The 26,900-nt window shown below is 28.1% G+C and overlaps 2 protein-coding genes and 1 long non-coding RNA gene across 6 annotated transcripts in view; 2 read left to right on the forward strand and 1 right to left on the reverse strand.

Annotated features, from left to right (window-relative positions):
- The first annotated feature begins 721 nt into the window (after nt 1–721).
- LOC149054883 (uncharacterized) lies at nt 722–26,730 on the forward strand. Of its 2 annotated transcripts, none has more exons than XM_089228953.1 (5): nt 722–1,438; nt 4,448–4,547; nt 7,231–7,346; nt 24,969–25,227; nt 26,220–26,730. In XM_089228953.1, exons 3-5 carry the CDS (start codon nt 7,317–7,319, stop codon nt 26,234–26,236), a joined length of 306 nt encoding a protein of 101 aa, XP_089085079.1. In that variant the 5' UTR covers nt 722–1,438; nt 4,448–4,547; nt 7,231–7,316; the 3' UTR covers nt 26,237–26,730. The 2 variants fall into 2 exon arrangements, with proteins under 2 accessions (XP_089085079.1, XP_089085078.1); XM_089228952.1 differs by lacking the exon at nt 26,220–26,730 and having other exon boundaries at nt 722–1,267; nt 1,343–1,438; nt 24,969–25,301.
- Nucleotides 16,277–26,900, reverse strand: part of LOC149054884 (uncharacterized) — a 39,550-nt gene continuing 28,926 nt past the window's right edge. For all 3 annotated transcript variants that reach the window (XR_016191979.1, XR_016191978.1, XR_016191977.1), the window contains one exon: nt 16,277–16,672. This is a non-coding gene — a long non-coding RNA (uncharacterized LOC149054884). The remainder of the gene's footprint in view (nt 16,673–26,900) is intronic.
- Nucleotides 25,416–26,238, forward strand: LOC149054885 (uncharacterized). The gene has a single exon (XM_089228951.1). The coding sequence runs from the start codon at nt 25,416–25,418 to the stop codon at nt 25,932–25,934; it is 519 nt and encodes a 172-aa protein (XP_089085077.1). The 3' UTR covers nt 25,935–26,238.

Raw genomic sequence — 26,900 nt, forward strand, 5'->3', positions numbered from 1 at the left:
CCCCCTTCCATTTTTTTTTCAAAATATAGACCCTGTTAATTTGTATGTACAGAAACTTTAAACTTTCATTTCTATTATTCATTCAGTCTAACCGCCTACATAATTAATCTCAAAATGCATATCAATTAACTACGAGTTACTCGAATATGTGATATATTACTATTCCTGATAGTCATGATGACGTCAGATAAAAGATAAAATTAAACTTAGCTTGCAGTCTTTTAATCAACTAAGTACAAGTAACTCGAAATTGTTATAAGAGTTACTTTTCTTGTTACGATGACGACGTCGGACCACCGACATAATTAATCTCAACGCACACGCCGTTCTATTGTGAGTTACTCGAAATCGTTATAAGTTACTTTTCTTGTGACGACGACGACGTTACACCGCCAACATAATTAAACTCATCGCTTATATCAAATAATTACGAGTTACTCGAACTTGTTATATCTTACTTACTACGTTTACATGCACAATTAAGGTCGGTTTAAAAACTTAAGCGGTTTAATCATGCATCATGTAAACGCGTTAAAGCGACCTTAATTACTTAAACCGCTTTTATTTTAAGGACGCTCGAATATGTGGTTTAACCAAATTAAATCGGTTTAATAAATAAAGTCGGATGTATTTTTGTACATGTAAACACTCTAACTATTCCTGATAACCATGACGACGTCAGAATGACTAAATAATGAAACTCGGCGTGCACATCATAGGTAATATTATGATTACGAGTAACTCGAAATTGTTATAATAGTTACTTTTCTCGTGACGACGACGACGTCGGACCGCCAACATAATTAATCTCAACGCGCACGCCATTCTATTGTGAGTTACTCGAAATTTGTATAAGTTACTTTTTTTGTGACAACGACAACATCGGACCGCCGACATAATTATTAATCTCAGCACGCACGCCATTCTATTGTAACTCGAAATTGTTTTAAGTTACTTTTCTGGTGACGACGACGACGTCGGACCGCCAACATAATTAAACACTTCGCGCATATCAAATAATTACGAGTAACTCGAATTGTTAAAAGTTACTTTTCTTGTGACGACGACAACGTTGCACCGCCGACATAATTAATCTCAACGCGCACACCGTTCTATTGTGAATTTGTGAGTTACTCGAACTTGTTATACGTTACTATCCCTGATAACCATGACGACGATTGATTTAGTACAATATAATCCATGGCGATTGTCAAAGTCGTTGCGGAGGACGCAGTCTATTAAAGATTCTAACATTTCAATTAGATAGGTAGCAAAGTAGACATGAACGAAAAACATCCTGTTTCCGTTTAATCTTTTTTTTCATAAATCACATTATTTTTAGACTTCAATTCAGCAGTATCTGATGCGTTTCCATTTCAGCGTCGGAGTGCATACACGTCGCGGACTCTAAAAAAGCCCATAATAATTGATATTTAAGGTAAGTTTGTTTTGCGGCTTAATATTATAAAATAATTGGGGTATACGTTCGTACACTTTTACAATGGTGATGTTTGCAAAGAGTTCTTCACCTATGCATTTGAAACTAAAAACTACAATAGGTACTTTAAACATACTTTAGGTATATTGCAACTTTTTCAAATATAATAAAATATTCCCATGAACCCAAAAAGTCTGACTTATTATGGTCTTTTACAATTTTTTAAGTAAATGCACGACTGTCATATTTTGATATGTGGCTGTATTGCACACATAAATTGGTTTTCAGACATACAAAAATATGGCAGTATTGAATTTAAGCTATGTTTATTTTTGTGTCATATATCCAACTATGACAGTATTGAACTTTAAATTATTAATGAATAATTAAATATTATTAACTGTTAGTTTTTTTGAAATTTGATTAAAATTGTTGTATTATAATTTATAATTGTACAGGTAATATATATAAGGATGAAAATTAATCATTTAATAGTTGTAGGTATGTAATCAATATCTTTAAAAATAATTTACTATAAAACACAAAATAAAAAATAAAATACTAGGTACTTGTCTTTAAGTCAATAAGCTTATTTTTATGTATCAAAGTAACAAATAATATGACAAATTAAAAAAAAATATTCTAAACTGATAATGACTATAAAATTAATCAAATGCTTTTGAACAACAAGAGTACAAGACTATAACATTATGTACGAATTTGAATAATTTATTATTATTTTAGTAATATAGGTAATACTTGTTTGAAATACAATGTAAAAAAAAAAAGTTACTCATTATAATTACCATGGCCTCATGTTTAATAATATTTTGCTACCTATGGCTTTGAAAATAAATAAATAACATGTCTAATTTACTATATAAATTAATCACCATCTTCATAGTTTTTTATTAGTATTTGTTATAAGTATTATCAATTTGACATATTTTTAAGTTTTTATAAAAATGATAATAAGTATCTGGAATAAGTTTTGCTTTGCGCGATAAAATTAAATCTATTTTATTTGTAAGATTCCAGGCTTTTCAATAAATGCAAATTTCATATGTAATGTATGTTTGATAATTTTATTTTTATTTAAAACTATAATTTCTTGATAGTATTTACTTGCACATAAGTTGTTTAAATTGTTGTAAAAACAATTTAGCAGGGAATTATTTTTTAACTTTAATTAATTTAATATCTCTCTATAAAACCATTTTACTGATAATATTTTTATTAATGTTGTTACAAAAATCTTTAATATGACACCTTTTTCTAGTTAAAATGTCATCAAATTCTGATTTTAGACCATTCTTATGAAGTTCCTGAGCTTTTATTTTCCTTTCAGTCCTTATCTTTAATACTATCATCAAAATCTTCATTATCTAAATCTGTAAACAGAATACAAACTGTGTTATAACATAAAGTTCATATAAACACGAGATCAAGATAAAATTATTATTTACTATTAGAGTCAGTTATTTTATCACACTAGGTTTCCATTGGCACCTACTAGCTCAATGAAATGTTTTGAACTTACATTTGATTTGTTTGAATGTGTTATGTGTGGTTTTCAATGGTAAATCTTCTTTAAAAATATTATTATAATATAGCTTGTAAAAAATTGCAACTGTGTAGCTGCTAAGTACCTACTTACAGTTCTCATATTCATGTACTTATCACTGAAGGTGTAGTATTTAACCATCTAATATTACTTTATTTGTAATATTAAATTCTGCATTTTTAATAGCTGTTAATATTTTCATAGAACAATAACACAATTAAATTAAAATGTATGGTTGATAAGGTTTTGTACATTAGAAATTATCAGAAAATGATAAATAGAATGAATTACATTTGGTATTTATTAGGGTATACAGTATTATACAAAATATATACAATAAGCCAACAACTAACAGAGATTAATATATTATTACCTTTTTATACATTATATTTATAATTCATATTGCTTAAAAGTTAAACCATTTAAAATTAAATTACATTTTTACAGATTTATAGGTAAACAATTTTATAATTATTTTATATATTTCTTTTTTTTATTGAGCATATTCATATCGACAACAAAGGCCATTAGTTACACTTATTTACAATAATGATATAATGTAATATGTAGGTACTGATACAATGGTAAGTTATTTAATTAGTATAAAACATTTTTTTTTTTTTTATATAAGATTGAACAATTTTGTTTTTCTTAAAAAATTAATTATGTCTAGGTTTTTTTCATGAATAGGTTATTTTATATTTTACGTAGATACCAAATTCAATAAGTTATTAAAATTGCATTTACTATTTATTTTCTAAAAAAAACACAATATATCAAAAATTCATAAATAATAAATTGGAATAATATTTTTAAATTATCGAAGTAAAATAAATAAACATTAATACAAGTAATTACAATTAATCTTTACGTTATTAAAATAAAAACGAACCGGTAGGTATCCGAGTTTTAGTAGTTAACTTGTTGTGGTTAGTGAACTAGTGAAGAAATAATAAGGTCTTGAATAAAATATTCAAAAAAAATAAATTAACACATTATAACTAGGTAGGAAAGATAAAAATTAAACATTAATCGGCTCATTTAAGATATATTATAATACATGTAATTCATAAAAGAAGAATGAACGTAATCAATAATCAAACAAACATAGGCTAGGAAAAATAATATATTATATTGTAATTTAAATTTAAAATTACAAATATTTTTTGGTTATTGTTATATCACTTTTAATTATTTAAAGAACATTATTCATAAACGTGAACCTCCTTGGTAATAGAAGTTTCATTGAAATATTACATATCTTTGGATTTATCCTATTAGTGTAACATAATATAATCTGTGGCAATTGTCTTTTCAGAATTAGAAGTGGCAGTCGATTAAAGATTCTAAAATTATAATTTCAATGAACACTAGATCATCAAACATGAACTAAAAATATTCTGTACTCCGTATAATTTTAATTTCATAATTAATAATATTTTCAGACTTCAATTAAGTATTTGATGCGTTCTTACGTCGGTATCGGAGTGTACCCATACACGTCTCGGATTTCACCAAAACCCCGAAAAAGAGTCGATGTTTGAGGTAAGTTTATTTACATATTCTTTTGAGGCTTGAATCTTATGTTAGGCTTTAAATAAATATTTAACGTCACGAATAATATATTCCCAAGTTCCAAGTATCGTTGACGCATATTTTATTTCTAAGCGCGAAATTAATAAATACGCGAGATCGATTAATATAAACGCGCTGCGTCGTTTTTCAGGTTGCCAGACGTATAATAATTATAATTTTATAATAATAACCTAGGTATGTGTTTGTAATCGACATTTTTCAATTTTTGTTTATTTAGTTAATTATAATATGATCCGTTTTAACTGATAACTCCAGTCTCCAAAACTCATAGGGAGCAATTTTAATTCGTACTTAAATGGTAATTTGTTCCAAATCCAACGTTAGAAGTCAGGAATTTAGAATAAAATATATTTTATTTTGATAAATTATGTATATTATAGATATTTATAGTTCTTTATAACCTTTATTCTTTATCTTACATCTAATAGCATAGATACTTATTAAGTTATTACATTGTAGGTACACCTATAAAGCCCTATGACCTAAAGGCTAAAAGAATTGATCACTGACTGGTGAACTAAGCGGTTATGAAACATATATTATAACTTAGTTATCATACATATAACAAATATCTGTTAAAATAGTGTATCTACCTAATACATACACATAGGAGTTATTATTTTCTTCAAAATTGTACAGTTATTATTTATTATGAAGTTGCGTAGGTAAGTTTATGTAAATAACCAAACTCTAATTTATTGCAATCGAATTTTTATTCATTTTCTAAAACTCAATATTTCAAAAATTAATATAGAATAATAATTATAATATTCATGAATTCTTTAAATAAAATAAAAAAACAAACTATAATAATATGCAATCGATACTAGAGTTTTAGTAGCCATGCAGTAGGTATAATGTTTTTATAGCCATATGAAATTAATAAGTTCTTGAATAAAATAATCAAAAGACATAATAGCATTAAACGGATTGTTTAGCTATATATTATCTGTAATGATAAAAAAAAGCGGGTAAGTGGATGTCGCTCTGCTGTACATTAGTGGGTGGGGTTGGACCTCTGACAAGTGTAGGTTAAATTTGAATGCAATGATAGGTATCATTGTATACGAAAAACGATTCTGAACGGAGATGATTTGTCAGTCTAGGATATATTATATTTAAATATTGTCATATATTCTATTTTGAAACAAATATTTTATTTTTAAATTAAGACGCATTTTGCAGAAGGCATGGTTAATCAATTTTTCCAAAAACATTGCATGTAGTTATCATAATTCATAATACCTTATATTATCATAGATATACATATACCTAGTTTGAGGATAAATCGTTATCATTACGCGATTTCATAAAAATTTAAAACTCTAACGCTCAAAACATTTTTCCTATAATGACGTATCAAATTTTCTCTATATATATTTGAATCAAAACTTATGGAAAATTTAGTGTTAAATTTTATAACCTTAGATATAAATACAAACAATATTATGAATTTTGAACTACAAAATAATTTGCAAATATTCATGGTTTTGACGAGTTTTTGTTAATATTTGAAATTCAAATGCTAAAAAAAATTAAATTTGATTTTCCGGAAGACATATTTTTGTGATAAAGATTGACAAATTTGTAAGGAATCTTGTATTAAATTTTCAAATCTTAGATTTAAAAAAAAAATTTTTTATGAATTTCTAGCTTAAAATAATTTACGAATTTTCGTGATTTTTACGTATTTTGTCAAAATTCAAAATTTGAATGCTTATATAACAAATTGTAACTATGAATTTATTTTATTTTTTCAACTGCTATTGTAACAATATGTTAAGAGCCTTGTATTAAATTTTCTAGATTATTTACCCAAAAAAATAAATTTTTATCGATATTAATTTTAAAAAAACTAATAATAATCGAAAATTGCATATACCTATGAATAGTTCAACTTAAGCCAAACATTTTTGAAAATTTCGTGGTGGATAGAAAATACTTATAAAAACATTCGGTGAAAATTTCATAGGTTAGGTCCCTAGAACGTGATGACAGACAAAAAAAAAATAAATTCATGGTTTTGACCAATTTTTGTCAATATTTATCAAATGCTAAGAAAAAAAATTGTGCCTAGGTATTCTTATAATTTTTTAAGCACTATAAGAATAACCTATGAGAAAATGTTTATTAAAATTTCAAGTATTTTGATAGGGCCAAAAAAATTTTATCGACACTTAAAAAAAAAATTATCAGTAAAATTGAAAATTTTAGTTGTCTATTAATAACTCAATTGAAAATTAAACTGTATAATATGTATATCACTAACATAAACATTTGGTGAAAATTCCAAGTATTTACATTGATTAGTTTTTGAATTACAACCATATAAAAAAATCGAATTTCTAATTCCTGTTTTTTCGTTATTTTTTTTTTTTGTTTTTCTCGATTTTTTTGAAAACTGTTGGAAATGTTTACTTTTGACCTCTATAATGCACCAAGGATATTCACTTTTACATCGGAAACCACCCCCAACGTTTGAAGTTGAAGCATTATTTCGACTAGTTATGCTGTACAGACACAAAAAAAAAACACACACACATCATTGTAAAATCAATACATTCATCACTTCGTTCAGAATCTATAATGAATAGGTCAGAAAATATTGTTGAATATTTAATTGAAATTTCAGAGATGGTATTCGTCAGTGAAGATTTGCCAACTAAATATCATATTCGTTGAGAAGCCTGAGTGAAATGTATTAACAATGTTTCGAAGATGAAGTTTTATAGTAGATTCAGATATTGGGTAAGTGATTTTCTACTTTTCAGTAGGTTTATTTTAATTTTATTATTTTATTAATTGATCAGGGGATAGATTACTTGCAATTTTTAAATTATTCGTTTTGTAACCACTGGTATAACACTATTCAAGTTATCAATAAAATCGTGATAAAAATTAGGAAATTGGTCAGGTATAATATTTAAAAAATTTTTTTTTTTAATAATTTCCTCAATGATATTTAAATATTTTTACAAATTAACAGGTACGATGTCCTGTAGGTAGTATAGGGACTGGCTGTAAGAGAGAGAGAGAGAGAGTTAGAGGTACAGAGAGATAGTGAGAAGTAGCGTAGAGAGATGGTAGAGAAGCAAAAGAAAAATCGAGAGAAAAAGGGTGAGAAAGAAAAGGAGGGATAGTAAGAGAGATAGGTAGTGTGAGGTAAGGTTAGATTAGGTTAGGTTAGGTTAGGGAAGGTAGGTACTATAGTGACTTGTAAAGAGAGGGCGAGAGAAGGATAGTGTGAGTGGGAGAGAGAGAGGTAGAGAGGATGAAGGATAAGGAGATAAAGTGAATGAAAGGGTGCAAGTGTGAGAAAAACGGGTAGAGGGGGAATGTAAGACGAGTGAGTGTGAGAGAGATAGGTGAGGGGGATGGTGTGAAAGTGATAGGGCGAGAGAAGGTAGTGTCAAAGGGAGATGATAAGGTTAGGTGGGGAACAGAACAAAAAGAGAGAGAGAATTGTGAGAGGTTGTGAGAGACAGTGTGATAGGTGATGGAGAGGGTGCGATTGGGATAGTAAGAAAGAGGGGTAGTGGCAGAGAGAGAGGATTAGGTTAGGTGAGGGGAAGGGGAATAGTTAGGTAGAATAGTTATGTTAACAATTCTGAATATGTAGGAAAGGATCTTAAATTGCAAAGGTCACTCGACCCTTTGAGTGATACTACCAGGTTAGGTAAGGTTTACAACTTTCGACTATGGGATAGAATAAAAAGAGAAGGTTGGTTAGGCCGATTATAAGGATGTCAGTGGAATTTTTTTCTCCGACTCTTGCGCAATATATCAAATTTTTTGTTCACAATAATCTTAATAAATTCTAAATTTAGAGAAAAATTAATGGTTTGATTTTTATCTAGGACATATCATAAGCTTAATATACTTTAATTATTAATTGAGTTAAGAGTATTTTAAAGTTTTCATAACTCGCTTCAAATATAGCCTAAGAGATGCCCTAAGTATTAATTATAAGTATCTAAAAATTTAAAAAGAGGCCATTTCACTCTAATTTTAGAAAGTATTATGATCATAGTGAACGTAATATTTGCTATGTTGTGCGTGGGTCAGAGAGAAAAAAAAGAAATGCACTGACATCCTCTTAAGTGTTAGCAAGTCAAAAAAGCTCTTGATTGTTGATTGTTTACATTACTTATTATAAGTCTTGTAAAAAGTATGACTTTGTCATTACATATTTTGTTAAAATATCACATCAATCAAATGAATATTATCTTTAAAATAACAAATTTTATTTTTATATACAAATTTACAATTTCATTAAACATATTATAGTTAATAGTCTTATTATGAAAAGTATTGTAATGCTCAATAAAAAAAAGTATTAGAGTTGTGGATTGTTAAGTAAAAAAATTTAAATATTATAAATTCTTATTCTGAAAATATTCATTTTAGGACTTCAATTTCAAAATAAAATATTTGTATACTTTTGTTTAATATTACTTTACAAGATTGTATTATGATAGTGATTAAAAAAATAAACTTGTAAATAGGCGCATGATTGGAAGTAAAAGTTATAATTAATAACTGTAAAGCTAGGACTTTTATGTACTTACTAAAAATTCATTAAATATACGCAGTTAAATATGCCTTAAAAAAAAATTACATTCTTTTATTACTTTATAAAAATTACTTAATCAAATATTTTATGCATTTATCATATGTTTATATATAAACCGAGTGTCCCACAAAACAGGGTAGGTACACTTTATCACTCATTACCCTGTAATCAATCATAAATTCCTATATGACTTAAGATTCTTTTAACTCATATATTTTAGTGGTATCCAAACAACTTGGTTTTGTTGTTTTTGTGATTGGCATGGACTTCTACTTTTTGTTTCCCATGAGTATTTTTTATTTTTTTTTTTTAATATATTGTTATGTTGTTTATTCATGAGACATTGAAAATTAGAATTTTGTTTTTGTAGTCCAATGCAGTGGTTTAGTATGATCAGATGAGCCTTGTATAAGGATTTCATGATTATGATCTGGAATCTGAATGGATAATCCATTTAATTTCTTGTAGCTTACATTTATTTATTTTTATAAATTAAAAATTTTTATTTTTATTTCATTGTTTTTGAACATTTATTTGTAATTAGATTATTAGTATTAATTTTAGGTACGTATAGTCTTGTAGAAATCTGTAAATTATGACATTTTAATTGGTTATTATGTTGAATTTGTATTTTTGTTGCATGGTTAACTTGTAATAATATGATTTTATTCTTCTAACATGAATGATGTTTTCAGTTAGTTTATTATCAAAGATTAATTTTACTTTATAATTTAATTCTGATATTTATTTATTATTTTTAAATTATTTTAAATTTTTAACGCTTTTTAACCACATTTAGAGGTAGGGTGCCTGATTCTTCACTTTAACCCATGTGTATAACTTAATATAAGTAGTTCATACTAAAATATGTACTATGTAACTATTACAAAACTATTTAACTATTACCAAATACTATGACTACCAAATGGCAAATGCTATTACAATTTACAATATAACATTTATGATTCCTAATGAATAAATAAAAGAATATTATACTATTTATAGTTTATCCTTTATCCTTTATAATAATTCGTTTTAATTCTTAAAATTCTTTATCTTATCAATTATTATGTAATAACACGGAACAATAATAAAGAAAAAGAAGTGACCGAATCACCATAGATATTTTAATATCTCAAAATATACCTCAAATATACCTCAAAATATAAACGATTTTATACGTTCCAGTCCTTCCAGAGTCCAGACCATAAAACATTATAATCAGTCAATTTGACCGAGTCAAAGTGTACTGAGAACCAAAAGATCTAAAAATCATATGACCGAATTATTTAGATATTAGATTCGGTCGCAATTCGGTCACTAGACTGATTCGGTCATTTTGATTCGTTCGTTCGCGACCAATCCACCTCTACCACTAAGCGCCTAGGGTTCCGTCGCCGGCTTCGCACGCGGTTCACGCGGTGTACCAGGTAAAGCCGGCGATCTCACCCATTTATAGTTTGAGAATAGGTTGAGGTCGTTTCGGCCCCAATGTCCTCTAATCATTCTCTTTACCGTATGAGACATCCTCCGTGTTACGAGCGGGTTGTTACCGCGTCGTACAGTGCGGAGTCCCACCGGCGTCCGTACGCCCGCGAACGGGGGGGACACATCGGTGCCAGCTATCCTGAGGGAAACTTCGGATGGAACCAGCTACTAGATGGTTCGATTAGTCCTTCGCCCCTATACCCAGCTCAGACGATCGATTTGCACGTCAGAATCGCTGCGGACCTCCATCAGGATTTCCCCTGACTTCATCCTGGCCAAGCATAGTTTACCATCTTTTGGGTACCAACGTGTGCGCTAAGGATGCGCCCCCGGACGGCCGAAGCCGACCTGGCGGAGACACCCCCGGACTGCGGACCACAGCGACTTTGAACGCCGGTGGGTTCGGTCGCTAGGCCATCGTCCGCACCGTAAACGGTTCACTTTCATTGCGCCAAACGTCTCACCATACTAATCGCGCCTGCCTGGCCCGCTCTGCATTCTTCTTCCGCCGAGAATCGCCTCCACCATTCTGCCAAACGCCAACCTCTGTTCCTCCGCTATCGCCTTGATGCGTCGCATCCTGAATGCATCATCTGGGAGGAGCTCCTGCTCCGGCCCCATGATGATATCTGGCACATCATTGGGTTGTAGTGGCCAGCCAACGCATTGCTCCATCTCCGTCTGTCTTCTGCCCAGAATGGACAGTTAAATAAGGTGTGCTCCACAGTGTCTTCCGGCTCTTCACAGTGCATGCAGTTGGGGTCAGCTGCCCTCCTCCTCTTCCACAGATAGTGCTGTTATCATCCGTGAACCGTCAATGCCTGGGCCATGTGAAATGTCATGGCTTCAAGTCTTGACTGATATAACCACCTTCTGATGTCTGGAATCATCCTCATCGTCCACGCTGCTTTTGTCGTGTGGTCCCAAATCACCTGCCATTCGCGCAGTGTTGTCTCACACTCCTGTCTCCTTATGACCGCCATCGTCGTGGTTTTTCAAAGGCCCCAGTCGTCCCGGTTCTCTTCCTCTTCGCCGACTTTACTTCTTTCGAAGTCGAGGCTTCCAATTCCGACACGAGATCCACAATTGCCGGACCCTCTTTCGTCTTCTTCTTTTTACTTTTCTTTGACTTCATTTTCGGCTTATTTACTTCTTTTCTAGCGACCCTAGATCCGCTGGTGGCATTCGCGCTAGGAGCAGGGATACATCATCCGAGACGGGGCGATAGGCACTTATCACCCTCAGGCCGGCTGCCCTCTGGGGCCGGATCAGATTTGCTGTAGTTCTTGCGGTTTTAGACACTTGGTAGGCCCACACCGGAGACGCGTACAACAATTGGCTCTCGACCACCGAGGAGAAGAGTCTCTGCCTCCACTGACACGGGCCCTTTACGTTTGGCGTTATCCTCGCCAGGGACACTGTCGAGCGGGAGGTCCTCTCAGCTACGGTCTTGATGTGGGGCGCGAAGGTCAGCCTCTGGTCCAATATGACGCCGAGGTACCTCAGTTTCCTGGCTAGTTCGATGTGGTGCCCGCCAACCACGAGGCAAGGAGGGACGAACGCTCGCCATTTGGTAAGAAGCACCGCCTCGCTCTTGTGGTACGCGAGCCCAAGGCCCATGCTGTACATCCAAGCATCGATCGCCTCCAGGGTGGGATTGACGACGTCCTCGAGTAGTTGGCCCGTCCTCTATCCACTCCGACCACGGTCAACTGGATTAAAGCTTACTATTCCGTGACTTTTGCCTAAATAAGTTTTTTGTTTAATTTGTGCCCTTTTTTACTATTTTTGGAATTTCATTCCTTATTTCGTTTAGTTCCTTTAATAATGTTTATATGTTGTAAGGCATGCTTTTTCTGGTATTAGTATAATACGTATTGGAAAATAAGGTTCAAAATCATGCCATTAGGAAAAAAAAATGCAATAATTGGTATAATATGGTGTGCATTGTTGATAATATAGTATGTTATTTATTATGACAAATTGTAGTGATTTCCTTAATATGATTTTATTTAAATTTTCTTTGGGTTCATTAATCGCTTTTGTTGTAAAATGCAAAATTGATCTTTGGAATTTGATGGATTTATGTCGTATATTCGTACCTAATTAAGTGATTTGTCGATTCCAATGTTTTTATGGTTTGTATTTATGTTATTGTATTATAACCCGTCTGATACTCTGTTTTCTTTACCATTTTTATGTGATATATCAAAGGTGAAATCTTATAGTTCGATATAACTTTTGAAAAAGAAACATTTGTTTGATATTATTGAAAAATTCATTTTGCCCATGATTATGAACACTTATGTTAAGTAAACTTTGTTGTTTGTTTCAGTTATTTGATCATTGTTGTTATCTCTGGACAATTTTTTTTTTCTTTTGTATTTAAATCAGAATTATTTGTTAAAAGTGGACTATGAATTATATTCCCGATAATCTGTTATGGATTATGTTTTATTTATTATTAGTCATCGTTTGGACTATTTGACTATTTATTTTAATTTCATTTGAATCTAAATTCTAAAATCTCTGTGTTTAATTCTTTTATAAATAATGTGTTAATCTTCTTTGGATTATATATTAATTATTATTATTCAACACTTTGACTATAATTTTAATTTTATTTGTTATTATATTAATATATTTATTTGATCTTTATTTATTATTAGACATTTGGACTATAATATAGTTATAATATTTTTTTATTTTAATTGAATCTCAGCATCTCTGTGTTTAATTCATTTATAAAAAAATTTTTAAGCTTCTTTGGATTATAATTTATTCATTATTAGTCGTAGTTTGGACCATAACTTTAATTTTATTTGAATCTAAACATCTCTGTGTTTAATTCTTTAATAAAAAATTTTTTAATCTTCTTTGGATTATATTTTATTTATTTTTTTCGTCATCGTTTGGACTATAATTTTAATTTTATTTGTTATTAAATTAATATATTTACTTTATTTTTATTTATTATTAGTCATCATTTGGACTATAATATAGTTATAATATATTTTTATTTTATTTGAATCTAAACATCTCAGTGTTTAATTCATTTATAAATAATGTTTTAATCTTCTTTGGATTATATTTTATTTATTATTAGTCATCGTTTGGACCATAATTTTAATTTTTTTGTTATTATATTCATTAGATCTTTTTTTATTATTAGTCATCATTTGGACAATCATATAGTTATAATATATTTTTATTTTATTTGAATCTAAACTACTCTGTTTTCAATTCTTTTATAAAAATGTATTAATCTTCTTAGGATTATATTTTATTTATTATTAGTCATCGTTTGGACTATTTATTTTAATTTAATTTAAATCTGAATTCTAAAAATCTCCGTGTTTAATTATTTTATAAAAAATGTATTAATCTTCTTTGGATTATATTTTATTTATTATAAGTCATTATTTGGACTATATATTTTAATTTTATTTGAATCTAAACATATTATCTGTGTTTAATTCTTTTATAAAAATGTATTAATCTTCTTTGGATTATATTTTATTTATTTTATTTGTCATAGTATGGACTATATATTTTAATTTTCTTCGAATCTTAACAACTGAGTGTTTTATTTTTTTATAAAAAATGTTTTACTCTTCTTTGGGTTATATTTTATTTGAATTTAAACATCTCTGTGTTTAATTCATTTATAAAAAATGTTTTAATCTTCTTAGGATTATATTTTATTTGTTATTAGTCATCATTTGGACATTAATATAGTTATAATATATTTTTATTTTATTTTAATCTAAACGTCTCTGTGTTTAATTCTTTTATATACAATGTGTTAAACATTTCTGGATTATATTTTATTCATTATTAGTCATCGTTTGGACTACAATTTTAATTTTCTTTGAATCTTAACAACTTGTGTTTAATTCTTTTATAAAAAATGTATTAATCTTCTTTTGATTATATTTTATTTATTATTAGTCATTGGATTATAATTTCAAATTTATTTGAATCCTAACAACTCTGTGTTTAATTATTTTATATAAAACGTGTTAAACATTTCTGGATTATATTTTATTTATTATTATTCATTTTTAATAATCTGATCAGGGATATTTTAGTGAAATGTTTATTTAAATATTTTATGAATAAGAGTCAATTTTTTTGGACGCCACTTTGTGATGAATTTAATCCTTACATTTTAATAATATGTTAATTGGTATGCTATAGTTTGCTATTTTAATTGATAATAATCAAAAGGATTTTGAATGACGGGTTTCTTTATCCTAACTTTTATTATTAATTAAAGCATATATTTATTATGATTGAATAGGAACGTGAGTATAGATATAAAAAATTTAGTTAATTTATGTTAAACTTGTGTCTGTGTTTCTTTATTAATTTGTCGTTAATGATAATTTTGTTGTTGAAGTTGTATGAATATATATGTTATATATGTTATTATAATTTCTTGCCTGTTCATAAGTGATTAAATCAGTTAAATATTTTTATTTAAATCTTATAAAAATTATAGTTATAATTGTTTTGTATAATGATGTTGATTATAAATTTTGTTTTTTGATTAAATAGTTTTTTGTTTAATATAAGTATAATTGATTAAATAATTTTTTGTAGATGATTTAAATGGTGATTATTTATATTTTATTTTATACTTCCTAGTTTTTTGGTTTGGTCTCCAGTAAATTTGGTTTTTTTTATAGTGTATTATGGCATTATTTATTTTGTAAATTATTGAAAAATTGTTTTTTTTTTGTAACCCGACATACTAGGTTGGTATGATCAGATGAGCCCTTCCTTGTATGAGAATTTTATGATATCCAAAAATGATATTTAAAATAGGGATATCCATTTAAAAAGAATGAAGAACTACATGACTTAAAAGAATTTTAAGTGATATAGGAATTTATGATTTATTTGTCTAATTTGATGTCCAACAAACAGAATTGAAAGATATTTACAGGTTAATGAGAAATAAAGTGTACCCTGTTATTTGAGACACATGATATATTGTATATATTAAAAAAATAAAAATTAAAGAGATAGTAAAAATTTCATTTTTCTTTCATATTTAATATAATTGAATTTTGATCCATAAAAATATTTACCTAAGTGCTTGATTTTCGATAAACTATCAAAAGATGCACTAAAAACATTTAGAATTATATCACATAAGTTTTTAAATATGCTGTGTACTATTACTTACCTAGAAATAAGCATACAATAAAGCTTACAAAAAAGAAAAAATATATAAAATGCATAAAAAGTCTTTGCTCTAGAAAACATAAAATGTTTTAAAATAAAAATTTGTAATAGTAATTTGTCCAGATAAAAGAAAAACAACTTTTGAAGGTTTCATTATGAAATTGAAAGCAACTTATATTACTAGTTTTTTAAAATTAATCCAAATCTCTAATAATGGAAAGAAGATATAAGATCTGGTGATAGTTAATTTTTCTGAGACATACAATCATTATTAAATTATTATTTTAGTTGAGTGTTGGAATCTATACTAGTGTTAATCGTACCTATACTTTTTCGACTAATCTAAATGAATTTTTAAATTTAAGATTTTAGAAATAAAAAAAAATTTTTTTGTTGTTCACGAATGTATTTATTCCTAGGTATTCAATATTTTAAGTGACATACGTATTGTTTTTATTCTTAGGTATAAAAATAAAAAACAGTCTTGAACTTGATGAAAAATAGACGTACACAAGTACTAATTATCTTATATAATAGATATGGTTTCTATATGTTAAAAAAATAAATTTTGGACCAAAAGGTCAACACATCGACTGTCGTTGCTAGCTCCCGGATGGGCAACCACCTGGGTTCTTAGTGACGAATCCTTGTCTTATTTACATGTGTTTAAAACCAAACAGTACGTCGAATACTGTAATTTGGGGTATGGTGTGGCGCGGTGGTTTGCCGTGGTCAAACATCGCCTGGCGTCACTAGCTCCTGGATGGGTGACCACCTGGGTTCTTAGTGACGAATCCTTACCCCACAAACTCACGTGTTTCTAAACAAACACACGCAATATGGATGTATAATTGCCAAAGGATTTGTTTTAAAAAAAAAGTGTATTATCTAATAATTAAAATAATAAGAAACCAATTGTACATTGTTTAAGTCTATATGAGATATTATACTTCATACTTTAACTTTTTAATAATAATAATTAACAATAAGTATGTAATTTGAGATATTTTAGATGATTAAATTTTCTTCTGGACAATTGATCTTTGTCACAAAAAATGTACAGACACAGTGATGTAAAGATTACCAATCACACAGCAAAATGTTATGCTGAAATAATAAATAATAATATTTTATAGTAGAAAAGATTGTGTAAACATTTTTTTAGATCGTTTCATTTAAAAAATATTCAAAATCGTAATAATTCAATTTCTGGTGTTAAGGGTCGTTTTTATTAGGTACCATATAAAAATAAAAATAAAATTACCATTATGGTACCACCTGACGTTTTTGGGCCCAGAAAAGCATGATAACTATAATTTTAGTATGTCGGAAGGGGAAATAATTTAGATATTAGGTACACCATTATTGTAATAATATTACAAAAGTTGTTTTGCTTTAATGAGGATGTCGCACTTTCTTTCTCTTAAACAGGACTTTTGTAAGTCAGACAATACAAACACATAAATCTTTAATAATTATTAGTTATTACTTGTATAATTTACATCCAATCATACTTGCGAGTTTAGATGAAAATTTTTGATTAGGACTCCATAAAATGTACTATGGATGAGTTAACAGAAGTTCCCCTCACGAATACTCATTTATGCACTCATCACGGCCAGACACTCGTGGTCATATAAATATGTGCTTAAAGTTATGTACACCAAAAAAATGGGTCTGGCCCTATCCATAATATATTATCTAAGAGGCAGTTGCACTAAAGTCCTAAAAATCTAGTAGGGAGAAAAATATTTCAAGAGGCTCAGCATCTTATAATAAGAGCTATTTCTAAGAGGTTAACAATCAAGAGAACAACTTGATAAGTAAACACTTATATCGGAAATCAACTAAGGATCTTTTTATTCAAAGTGTCCTAGTTAACCATCCGTTTGTCACGCGTTACCCAAATAGCATTTGTTTTTGTACGATCATTCAGATTGATACTTATTAAACCCAGTGTCGTAGTCAGCCTTCCCGAGGGGTATTGAGTGTATAGTACTGTATACACTTTTTCCCTCCCCAAATCCTAACCCTGGCTACGGCACTGCCTTCCCCGCGGACATGCAGATGGTTAATTAAGTCATAAGGAGGTTGTTTAGGTTAGGTACCTATAGACAATGGTATGTTGAGCTCAAGTGATGATAGATGACTATCATCACTGGTCGTGACCTTTGCATAGATCTTTTCTTACTAACTAACAAGGTATTCGAAATTGTCAACATAACAATGAAAAATATTTAAAAATTAACGAGGAAAATATTAATACTACATTTATATTAAAATATTTAGCTTTTATAATGAATACTTAATACTTAAAATATTATATATACCTGATTAATATTGTCATAATTTGGATCACGGTTTTAAAACCATATGAGTATAAGTGTTATACCAGTATTTCATATGAACTAATGTCAAACACAATAAATAATACGTCCTCTGATCATAATTTGTTCAATAAACTATAAGAAATCGAGTTAATTTTTGTGTTCACAATTTTTAAACTATATATTAGCCATAAGCCAATAAAAAAAAATAATTTCATCATTTATTTATCCATCTTTTATTTTTCTTGAGAATACATAGTGCAGTCTTCATTGTGTATTCAAAGGCTATAATTTTTTCCAAATTTCCTTTTTGATCCATAAAAATCATTTGCCTGCGGGCGCCTATACCCCCTTTTCATTTTTATTTTCAAAATAAAGATCTAGTTTATTATTGTGGCCACAATTTATAAACTTTACTATCCACTTGCCACTAAAACATAGTTTAATCATGATCAAATTACCCTTCATATTTGATGTCATTAATTTTTCTGGATAATACTTAGTGCAGTCTTCATTGTGTATTCTCAGTTCATATTGTGTCCAAAATTTCTTTTTTGATCCTTAATAATCATTTGCCTGCAGGTGCCAATACCCTCTTTCAATTTTTATTTTTTGACACAATTTTTAAACTTTTTTAGCCACTTGCAACTTAAACATCATTATATCATGATTTAATTATCTTTCATATTTGATGTCATTAATTTTTCTTGAGTATATATAGTGCAGTCTTCATTGTTTATTCTATGTTCATATTTTTTCCAAATTTCTTTTTTGATCCTTATAAATCATTTGCCTGTGGGCGCCAATACCCCCTGTCAATTTTTATTTTCAAAATATTGCTCTAGTTTATATTTGTGGACACAAATTTTAAACTTTATCAACCACTTGCCATTAAAAAAACATAATTTTATCATGATTTAATTATCCTTCTTTATTTTTCATTAGAATGCATAGTGTAGTTTTCATTGTGTATTCAAGAATATACTATTTTCCAAATTTCTTTTTTGATCCTTAATAATCATTTGCCTGCGGGTGCAGATACCCCCTTTCCATTTTTATTTTCAAAATATTGATTAAGTTTATTTTTGTGAACAAAATATTTATAATTTATTAGCCACATTCCAATAAAATAATATAATTTTATCATGATTTAATTATCCTTCTTTTTTTTTTCATGAGAATAAAAATTGCAGTCTTCATTGTGTATTCTAAGTTCATATATTCCAAATTTCTTTTTTAATCCTAAAAAATCGTTTGCTTGCGGGCGCCAATACCCCCCTTCCATTTTTATTTTAAAATTATAGCTCTAGTTTATTTTTCGGACACAATTTTTAAACTTTATTCAGCACTTGCCACTAAAAAAACATAATTTTATCATGATTTAATTATCCTTCTTAATTTTTCTTTAGAATACATAATGCAGATTTAATAGTGTATTCAAAGACTATAATTTTTCCAAATTTCTTTTTTGATCCTTAAAAATCATTTGCCTGCGGGCGCCAATACCCCCTTTTCATTTTTATTTTCAAAATAAAGATCTAGTTTATTATTGTAGTCACAATGTCATTAATTTTTCTGGATAATACTTAGTGCAGTCTTCATTGTGTATTCTCAGTTCATATTGTTTCCAAAAATTCTTTTTTGATCCTTAATAATCATTTGCCTGCGGGCGCCAATACCCTCTTTCAATTTTTATTTTTTGACACAATGTTTAAACTTTTTTAGCCACTTGCCACTTAAAAACATCATTATATAATGATTTAATTATCTTTCATATTTTATTTCATTAATTTTTCTTGAAAATACATAGTACAGTCTTCATTGTGTATTCGCAGTTCATATTTTTTCCAAATTTCTTTTTTAATCCTAAAAACTCATTTGCCTGCGGGCGCCAATACCCACTTTCAATTTTTATTTTTGTGGACACAAATTTTAAACTTTATTGACCACATGCCACTAAAAAAATATAATTAAATCATGATATTATTATCTTCCATATTTTATTTCATTTATTTTTCTTGAGACTACATTGTGCAGTCTTCATTGTGTATTCCAAGACTATAATTTTTTCCAAATTTGTTTTTTGATCCTTAAAAATAATTTGCCTACGTGCGCCAATATCCCCCTTCCATTTTCATTTTAAAAATATAGCTGTAGTTTATTTTTCGGACACAATTTTTAAACTTTATTAGCCACATACCACTAAAAAACATAATTATATCATGATTTAATTATCCTTCATATTTTATTTCATTAATTTTTCTTAATAATACATAGTGCAGTCTTCATTGTTAATTCTATGTTCATATTTTTTCCAAATTTATTTTTTGATCCTTAAAAATCATTTGCCTGCGGGCGCAGATAACCCCTTTCCATTTTTATTTTCAAAATATTGATCTAGTTTATTTTTCGGACACAATTTTTAAACTTTATTAGCCACATACCACTAAAAAACATAATTATATCATGATTTAATTATCCTTCATATTTCATTCCATTAATTTTTCTTGAAAATACATAGTACAGTCTTCATTGTGTATTCTCAGTTCATATTTTTTCCAAATTTCTTTTTTAATTCTAAAAACTCATTTGCCTGCGGGCGCCAATACCCCCTTTCAATTTTTATTTTGTGGACACAAATTTTAAACATTATTAGCCACATGCCACTAAAAAAACATAATTAAATCATGATATTATTATCTTTCATATTTTATTTCCTTAATTTTTCTTAATACATAGTGCAGTCTTCATTGTTTATTCTATGTTCATATTTTTTCCAAATTTCTTTTTTGATCCTTAAAAATAATTTGCCTACGGGCGCCAATATCCCCCTTCCATTTTCATTTTAAAAATATAGCTCTAGTTTATTTTTCGAACACAATTTTTAAACTTTATTAGCCACATACCACTAAAAAACATAATTATATCATGATTTAATTATCCTTCATATTTTATTTCATTAATTTTTCTTGATAATACTTAGTGCAGTCTTCATTGTGTATTCTCAGTTCATATTTTTTCCAAATTTCTTTTTTAATCCTAAAAACTCATTTGCCTGCGGGCGCCAATACCCCCTTTCAATTTTTATTTTGTGGACACAAATTTTAAACATCATTAACCACATGCCACTAAAAAAACATAATTAAATCATGATATTATTATCTTTCATATTTTATTTCATTAATTTTTCTTAATAATACATAGTGCAGTCTTCATTGTTAATTCTATGTTCATATTTTTTCCAAATTTCTTTTTTGATCCTTAAAAATCATTTGCCTGCGGGCGCAGATAACCCCTTTCCATTTTTATTTTCAAAATATTGTTCTAGTTTATTTTTCGGACACAATTTTTAAACTTTATTAGCCACATACCACTAAATAACATAATTATATCATGATTTAATTATCCTTCATATTTCATTCCATTAATTTTTCTTGAAAATACATAGTACAGTCTTCATTGTGTATTCTCAGTTCATATTTTTTCCAAATTTCTTTTTTACTCCTAAAAACTCATTTGCCTGCGGGCGCCAATACCCCCTTTCAATTTTTATTTTTGTGGACATAAATTTTAAACATTATTAACCACATGCCACTAAAAAAACATAATTAAATCATGATATTATTATCTTTCATATTTGATGTCATTAATTTTTCATGAGAATACATAGTGCAGTCTTCATTGTTTATTCTATGTTCATATTTTTTCCAAATTTCTTTTTTGATCCTTATAAGTCATTTGCCTGTGGGCGCCAATACCCCCTTCCATTTTTATTTTCAAAATATACTTCTAGTTTATTTTTGTGGACACAATTTTTAAACTTTATTGGCCACTTGCCACTATAAAACATAATTAAATCATGATATTATTATCTTTCATATTTTATTTCATTTATTTTTCTTGAGACTACATTGTGCAGTCTTCATTGTGTATTCCAAGACTATAATTTTTTCCAAATTTCTTTTTTGATCCTTAAAAATAATTTGCCTACGGGCGCCAATATCCCCCTTCCATTTTCATTTTAAAAATATAGCTCTAGTTTATTTTTCGGACACAATTTTTAAACTTTATTAGCCACATACCACTAAAAAACATAATTATATCATGATTTAATTATCCTTCATATTTTATTTCATTAATTTTTCTTGATAATACTTAGTGCAGTCTTCATTGTGTATTCTCAGTTCATATTTTTTCCAAATTTCTTTTTTAATCCTAAAAACTCATTTGCCTGCGGGCGCCAATACCCCCTTTCAATTTTTATTTTGTGGACACAAATTTTAAACATTATTAACCACATGCCACTAAAAAAACATAATTAAATCATGATATTATTATCTTTCATATTTTATTTCATTAATTTTTCTTAATAATACATAGTGCAGTCTTCATTGTTAATTCTATGTTCATATTTTTTCCAAATTTCTTTTTTGATCCTTAAAAATCATTTGCCTGCGGGCGCAGATAACCCCTTTCCATTTTTATTTTCAAAATATTGATCTAGTTTATTTTCGGACACAATTTTTAAACTTTATTAGCCACATACCACTAAAAAACATAATTATATCATGATTTAATTATCCTTCATATTTCATTCCATTAATTTTTCTTGAAAATACATAGTACAGTCTTCATTGTGTATTCTCAGTTCATATTTTTTCCAAATTTCTTTTTTACTCTTAAAAACTCATTTGCCTGCGGGCGCCAATACCCCCTTTCAATTTTTATTTTTGTGGGCATAAATTTTAAACATTATTAACCACATGCCACTAAAAAAACATAATTAAATCATGATATTATTATCTTTCATATTTGATGTCATTAATTTTTCATGAGAATACATAGTGCAGTCTTCATTGTTTATTCTATGTTCATATTTTTTCCAAATTTCTTTTTTGATCCTTATAAGTCATTTGCCTGTGGGCGCCAATACCCCCTTCCATTTTTATTTTCAAAATATACTTCTAGTTTATTTTTGTGGACACAATTTTCAAAACCTATTAACCACTTGCAACTAAAAAATATAATTTTTTCATGATTTAGTTGATAGTTATTCTTCATTAATTTTTCTTGAGAATACATAGTGCAGTTTTCATTGTGAGTTCCAAGACTATAATTTATTCCAAATTTGTTTTTTGATCCTTAAAAATCATTTGCCTGCGGGTGCCAATACCCCTTTCCATTTTCGTTTTCAAAATATAGCTCTAGTTTATTTTTGCGTACACAAAATTCAAACTTTTTAACCACTTGCCACTAAAAAACATAATTTTATAGTGATTTAATTATCCTTCTTTTATTTTTCTTCAGAATACATAGTGCAGTTTTCATTGTGTATTCAAAGACTATAATTTTTCCAAATTTATTTTTTGATCCTTAAAACACATTTGCCTTGCGGGCGCCATTACCCACTTTCCATTTTTTTTTTTCAAACTATAGTTAAAGTTTATTTTTGTGGACACAGTTTTTAACTTTATTAGCCACTTACCCTTAAAAAACATAATTATATCATGATCTATTATCTTTCATATTTTATTTCGTTTATTTTTCTTGAAAATACATAGTAGAGTCTCCTATGTGTATTCAAAGACCATAATTTTTTCAAAATTTCTTTTTTGATCCTTAAAAATCATTTACCTGCGGCCGCCAATACCACGTTTCCATTTTTATTTTCAAAATATAGCTCTAGTTTAATTTTGTGAACACAATTTTTAAACTTTACTAGGCACTTGCCACTAAAAAACATAATTCTATCATAAATTAATTATCTTACATTTTTTATTTCATTTATTTTTCTTGAGAATACATAGTGCAGTCTTCATTGTGTATTCAAGAATATAATTTTTTTCAAATTTCTTTTTTGATCCTTAAAATTCATTTAACTGCAGGCGCCAATAACCCCCTTCCATTTTTATTTTCAAAATATAGCTCTAGTTTATTTTTGAGGACACAATTTTTAAACTTTACTAGGCACTTGCCACTAAAAAACATAATTATACCATGATTTAATTATCCTTCATAATTTATTACATTAATTTTTCTTGATAATATATAGTGGAGTCTTCATTGTGTATTCTATGTTCATATTTTTTCCAAATTTATTTTTTGATCCTTAAAAATTATTTGCCTGCGGGCGAAGACTCCCCTTTCCATTTTTATTTTAAAAATATTGATCTAGTTTATTTTTATGGACAAAATATTTAAAATTTATTAGCCACTTGCCACTAAAAAACGTAATTAAACAAAAACCTAATTTTTTCATGATTTAGTTATTCTTCTTTAATTTTTCTTGAGAATACACAGTTTTCATTGTGAGTTCCAAGACTATAATTTATTTCAAATTTGTTTTTTGATCCTTAAAAATCATTTGCCTGCGGGCGCCAATACCCCTTTCCATTTTTGTTTTCAAAATATAGCTCTAGTTTATTTTTGTGGGCCCAATTTTTAAACTTTATAAACCTTTTGCCGCTAAAAAAACATAATTTTATCATGATTTAATTATCCTTCTTTTATTTTTATTTAGAATACATAGTGCAGTCTTCATTGTGTATTCTAAGCTCATATTTGTTCCAAATTTCTTTTTTGATCCTTCAAAAGTTTCTTCCAAAGAAGAAATTAATTCAATTAATTGTATTGAATCGTGTCCTTCTACGAACATTAATTTAACTAATAATGTGCAGACTAGTCAATTTTGTAATTTCACTGTAAGCATTAGTCACATTTATGTATTTTTACATATGTACCTGATAATTTTTTTTTAAATTATAAAATGTATTAATTTTAATTTTTTAGGATCTTTCTAAAGATATTCAGCATGTTGACGAAGTGTTGTGCACAAATATTTTGATCAATGACAAAAACAAAGATCTTGTGCAACATCTTCGAAAATGGACTGTGCAGTTCAACGTATCTCACTCGTGTGCTAATGAAATGTTAAAAATTCTGAGAAGTACAGTCCTAGAAGTTCCTAAAGATATTAGAACAATTCTACAAGAATATAAGGTTATTAGACCTATTTTTGAAATAGAAAATGGATCATATCTCTACTTAGGTATTTACAATATTATAAAACCTCATTTGGTTAAAGAAATAGATAGCATTCCTAATAATATTACCCTTAGCTAAAAGCTCTAAGACTCAGTTTTGGCCTATTCTTCTATCATTTATTAATTACCAATTTTTTCAAATAAAATATTTCCAATTGCTATTTATCACAGCTTTAAAGGTAAACCAGGTGATATGAACGAGTATTTACGCCCATTTATTAATGAGTTGAATAGTCTTTTAACTTCGGGTATTAAAATTAATGATAAGCAAATATATTTTGAAGTAGCTCATATTGTAGCTGACGCTCCAGCTAAGGCTTATTTATTAAATGTTAAAAACCACAATAGCTATTTTGCTTGCACTTCTTGTGAAGTTGAAGGTGATTATGTTAAAAATAAAGTTTGCTTCATAGATTTTTCTGCGCCATTAAGAACAAATAATTCATTTATATTAAAATTGAACTCTGAGTACCATAAATATGGATTTAGTCCTTTAGTAGATCTTCCAATCGATATAATAAATTGTGTGGTCTTGGATTACATGTATTATGTATGTCAAGGTGTGATGAAAAGACTGTTTGAATTCTGGGTTAAAGAAAAAAAGCCAGTAAGTATGTTGGAAGAAAAAAAAGATTCCATTTCTTTAGCCCTATTTAATTTGAGAAAATCTGTACTGTCAGAGTTTGCACGTTTGCCGAAATCATTAGGTTAAGTTAGGTCCAACCTTAGAATTTTGGAAGGCTACTGAGTTCCTTGAATTATTGTTTTACACAGGAGTTATTGTCTTAAAATTAAATTTATCGAAAGAAAAATATAATCATTTTCTTCTTCTATTCATATCTATTAGAATTCTGTGTTCAAATGCAATTTGTAATAAATATAATAATTTGGCCTCAAAATTATAAAGAGAATTTGTTGAGAATTATTCATCTATTTATGGACCTCAGTTCATTAACTACAATGTGCACAGCTTAATTCATCTACCTTTTTTTGTTAGGTTATATGGTTCATTGAATAATTTCAGTGCATTCAAATACAAAAGTTACCTCCAAACTCTAAAGAATTCAATGAAATGTGGCAAATACCCACTTTCTGAAATAAAAAATAAAATAATAGCTCTCGAAGAATTGAAAACTATCACAATAAATAAATTTATTTTGAAGCATTTTAAAATAGATTAAAATCTTTCAAACTTTGAGTTTACATTTTACAATCAAATTACTCTTCAATCTAACAACTATGTTATTTTCTGTAAAAATATTAAAAATCAGTTTTTTTATTTTAGAAAATGATGATATAGTTATGATAAAAAAAAATTACAAAAATAATAGAGATGATGTGATTAAATTATCTGTTGTAAAATTATTAAGTATAAGTGATTTGTTTAAATTACCAGTACCAATTTAGCTTGTAGGTGTTTTTTTTATTAATACTCGTGATGTATTTGATCCTTATGAAATAATTGTAAATAATATTAAATTTAAGTGTTTTTTTGTTCAATTTGCGTATAATGAAGGTGCTATTATTTCATTATGTCATAATGTTTAAATAAAAAAGTTTATAAAACAAAGAAAAATCATGTAATTAAGTTATCTTTATCTATTGTTAAATTATTAAATATAAGTGATTTGTTTAAATAACCAGTGCCAAGTTAGCTTGTATATAAGTATTTATTTTA

This window comes from Diuraphis noxia, unplaced genomic scaffold (assembly GCF_037042655.1).
Source record: "Diuraphis noxia isolate RWA-SAM2 unplaced genomic scaffold, SU_Dnox_SAM2 contig0005, whole genome shotgun sequence".
In the NCBI taxonomy this organism is placed as follows: domain Eukaryota; kingdom Metazoa; phylum Arthropoda; class Insecta; order Hemiptera; family Aphididae; genus Diuraphis; species Diuraphis noxia.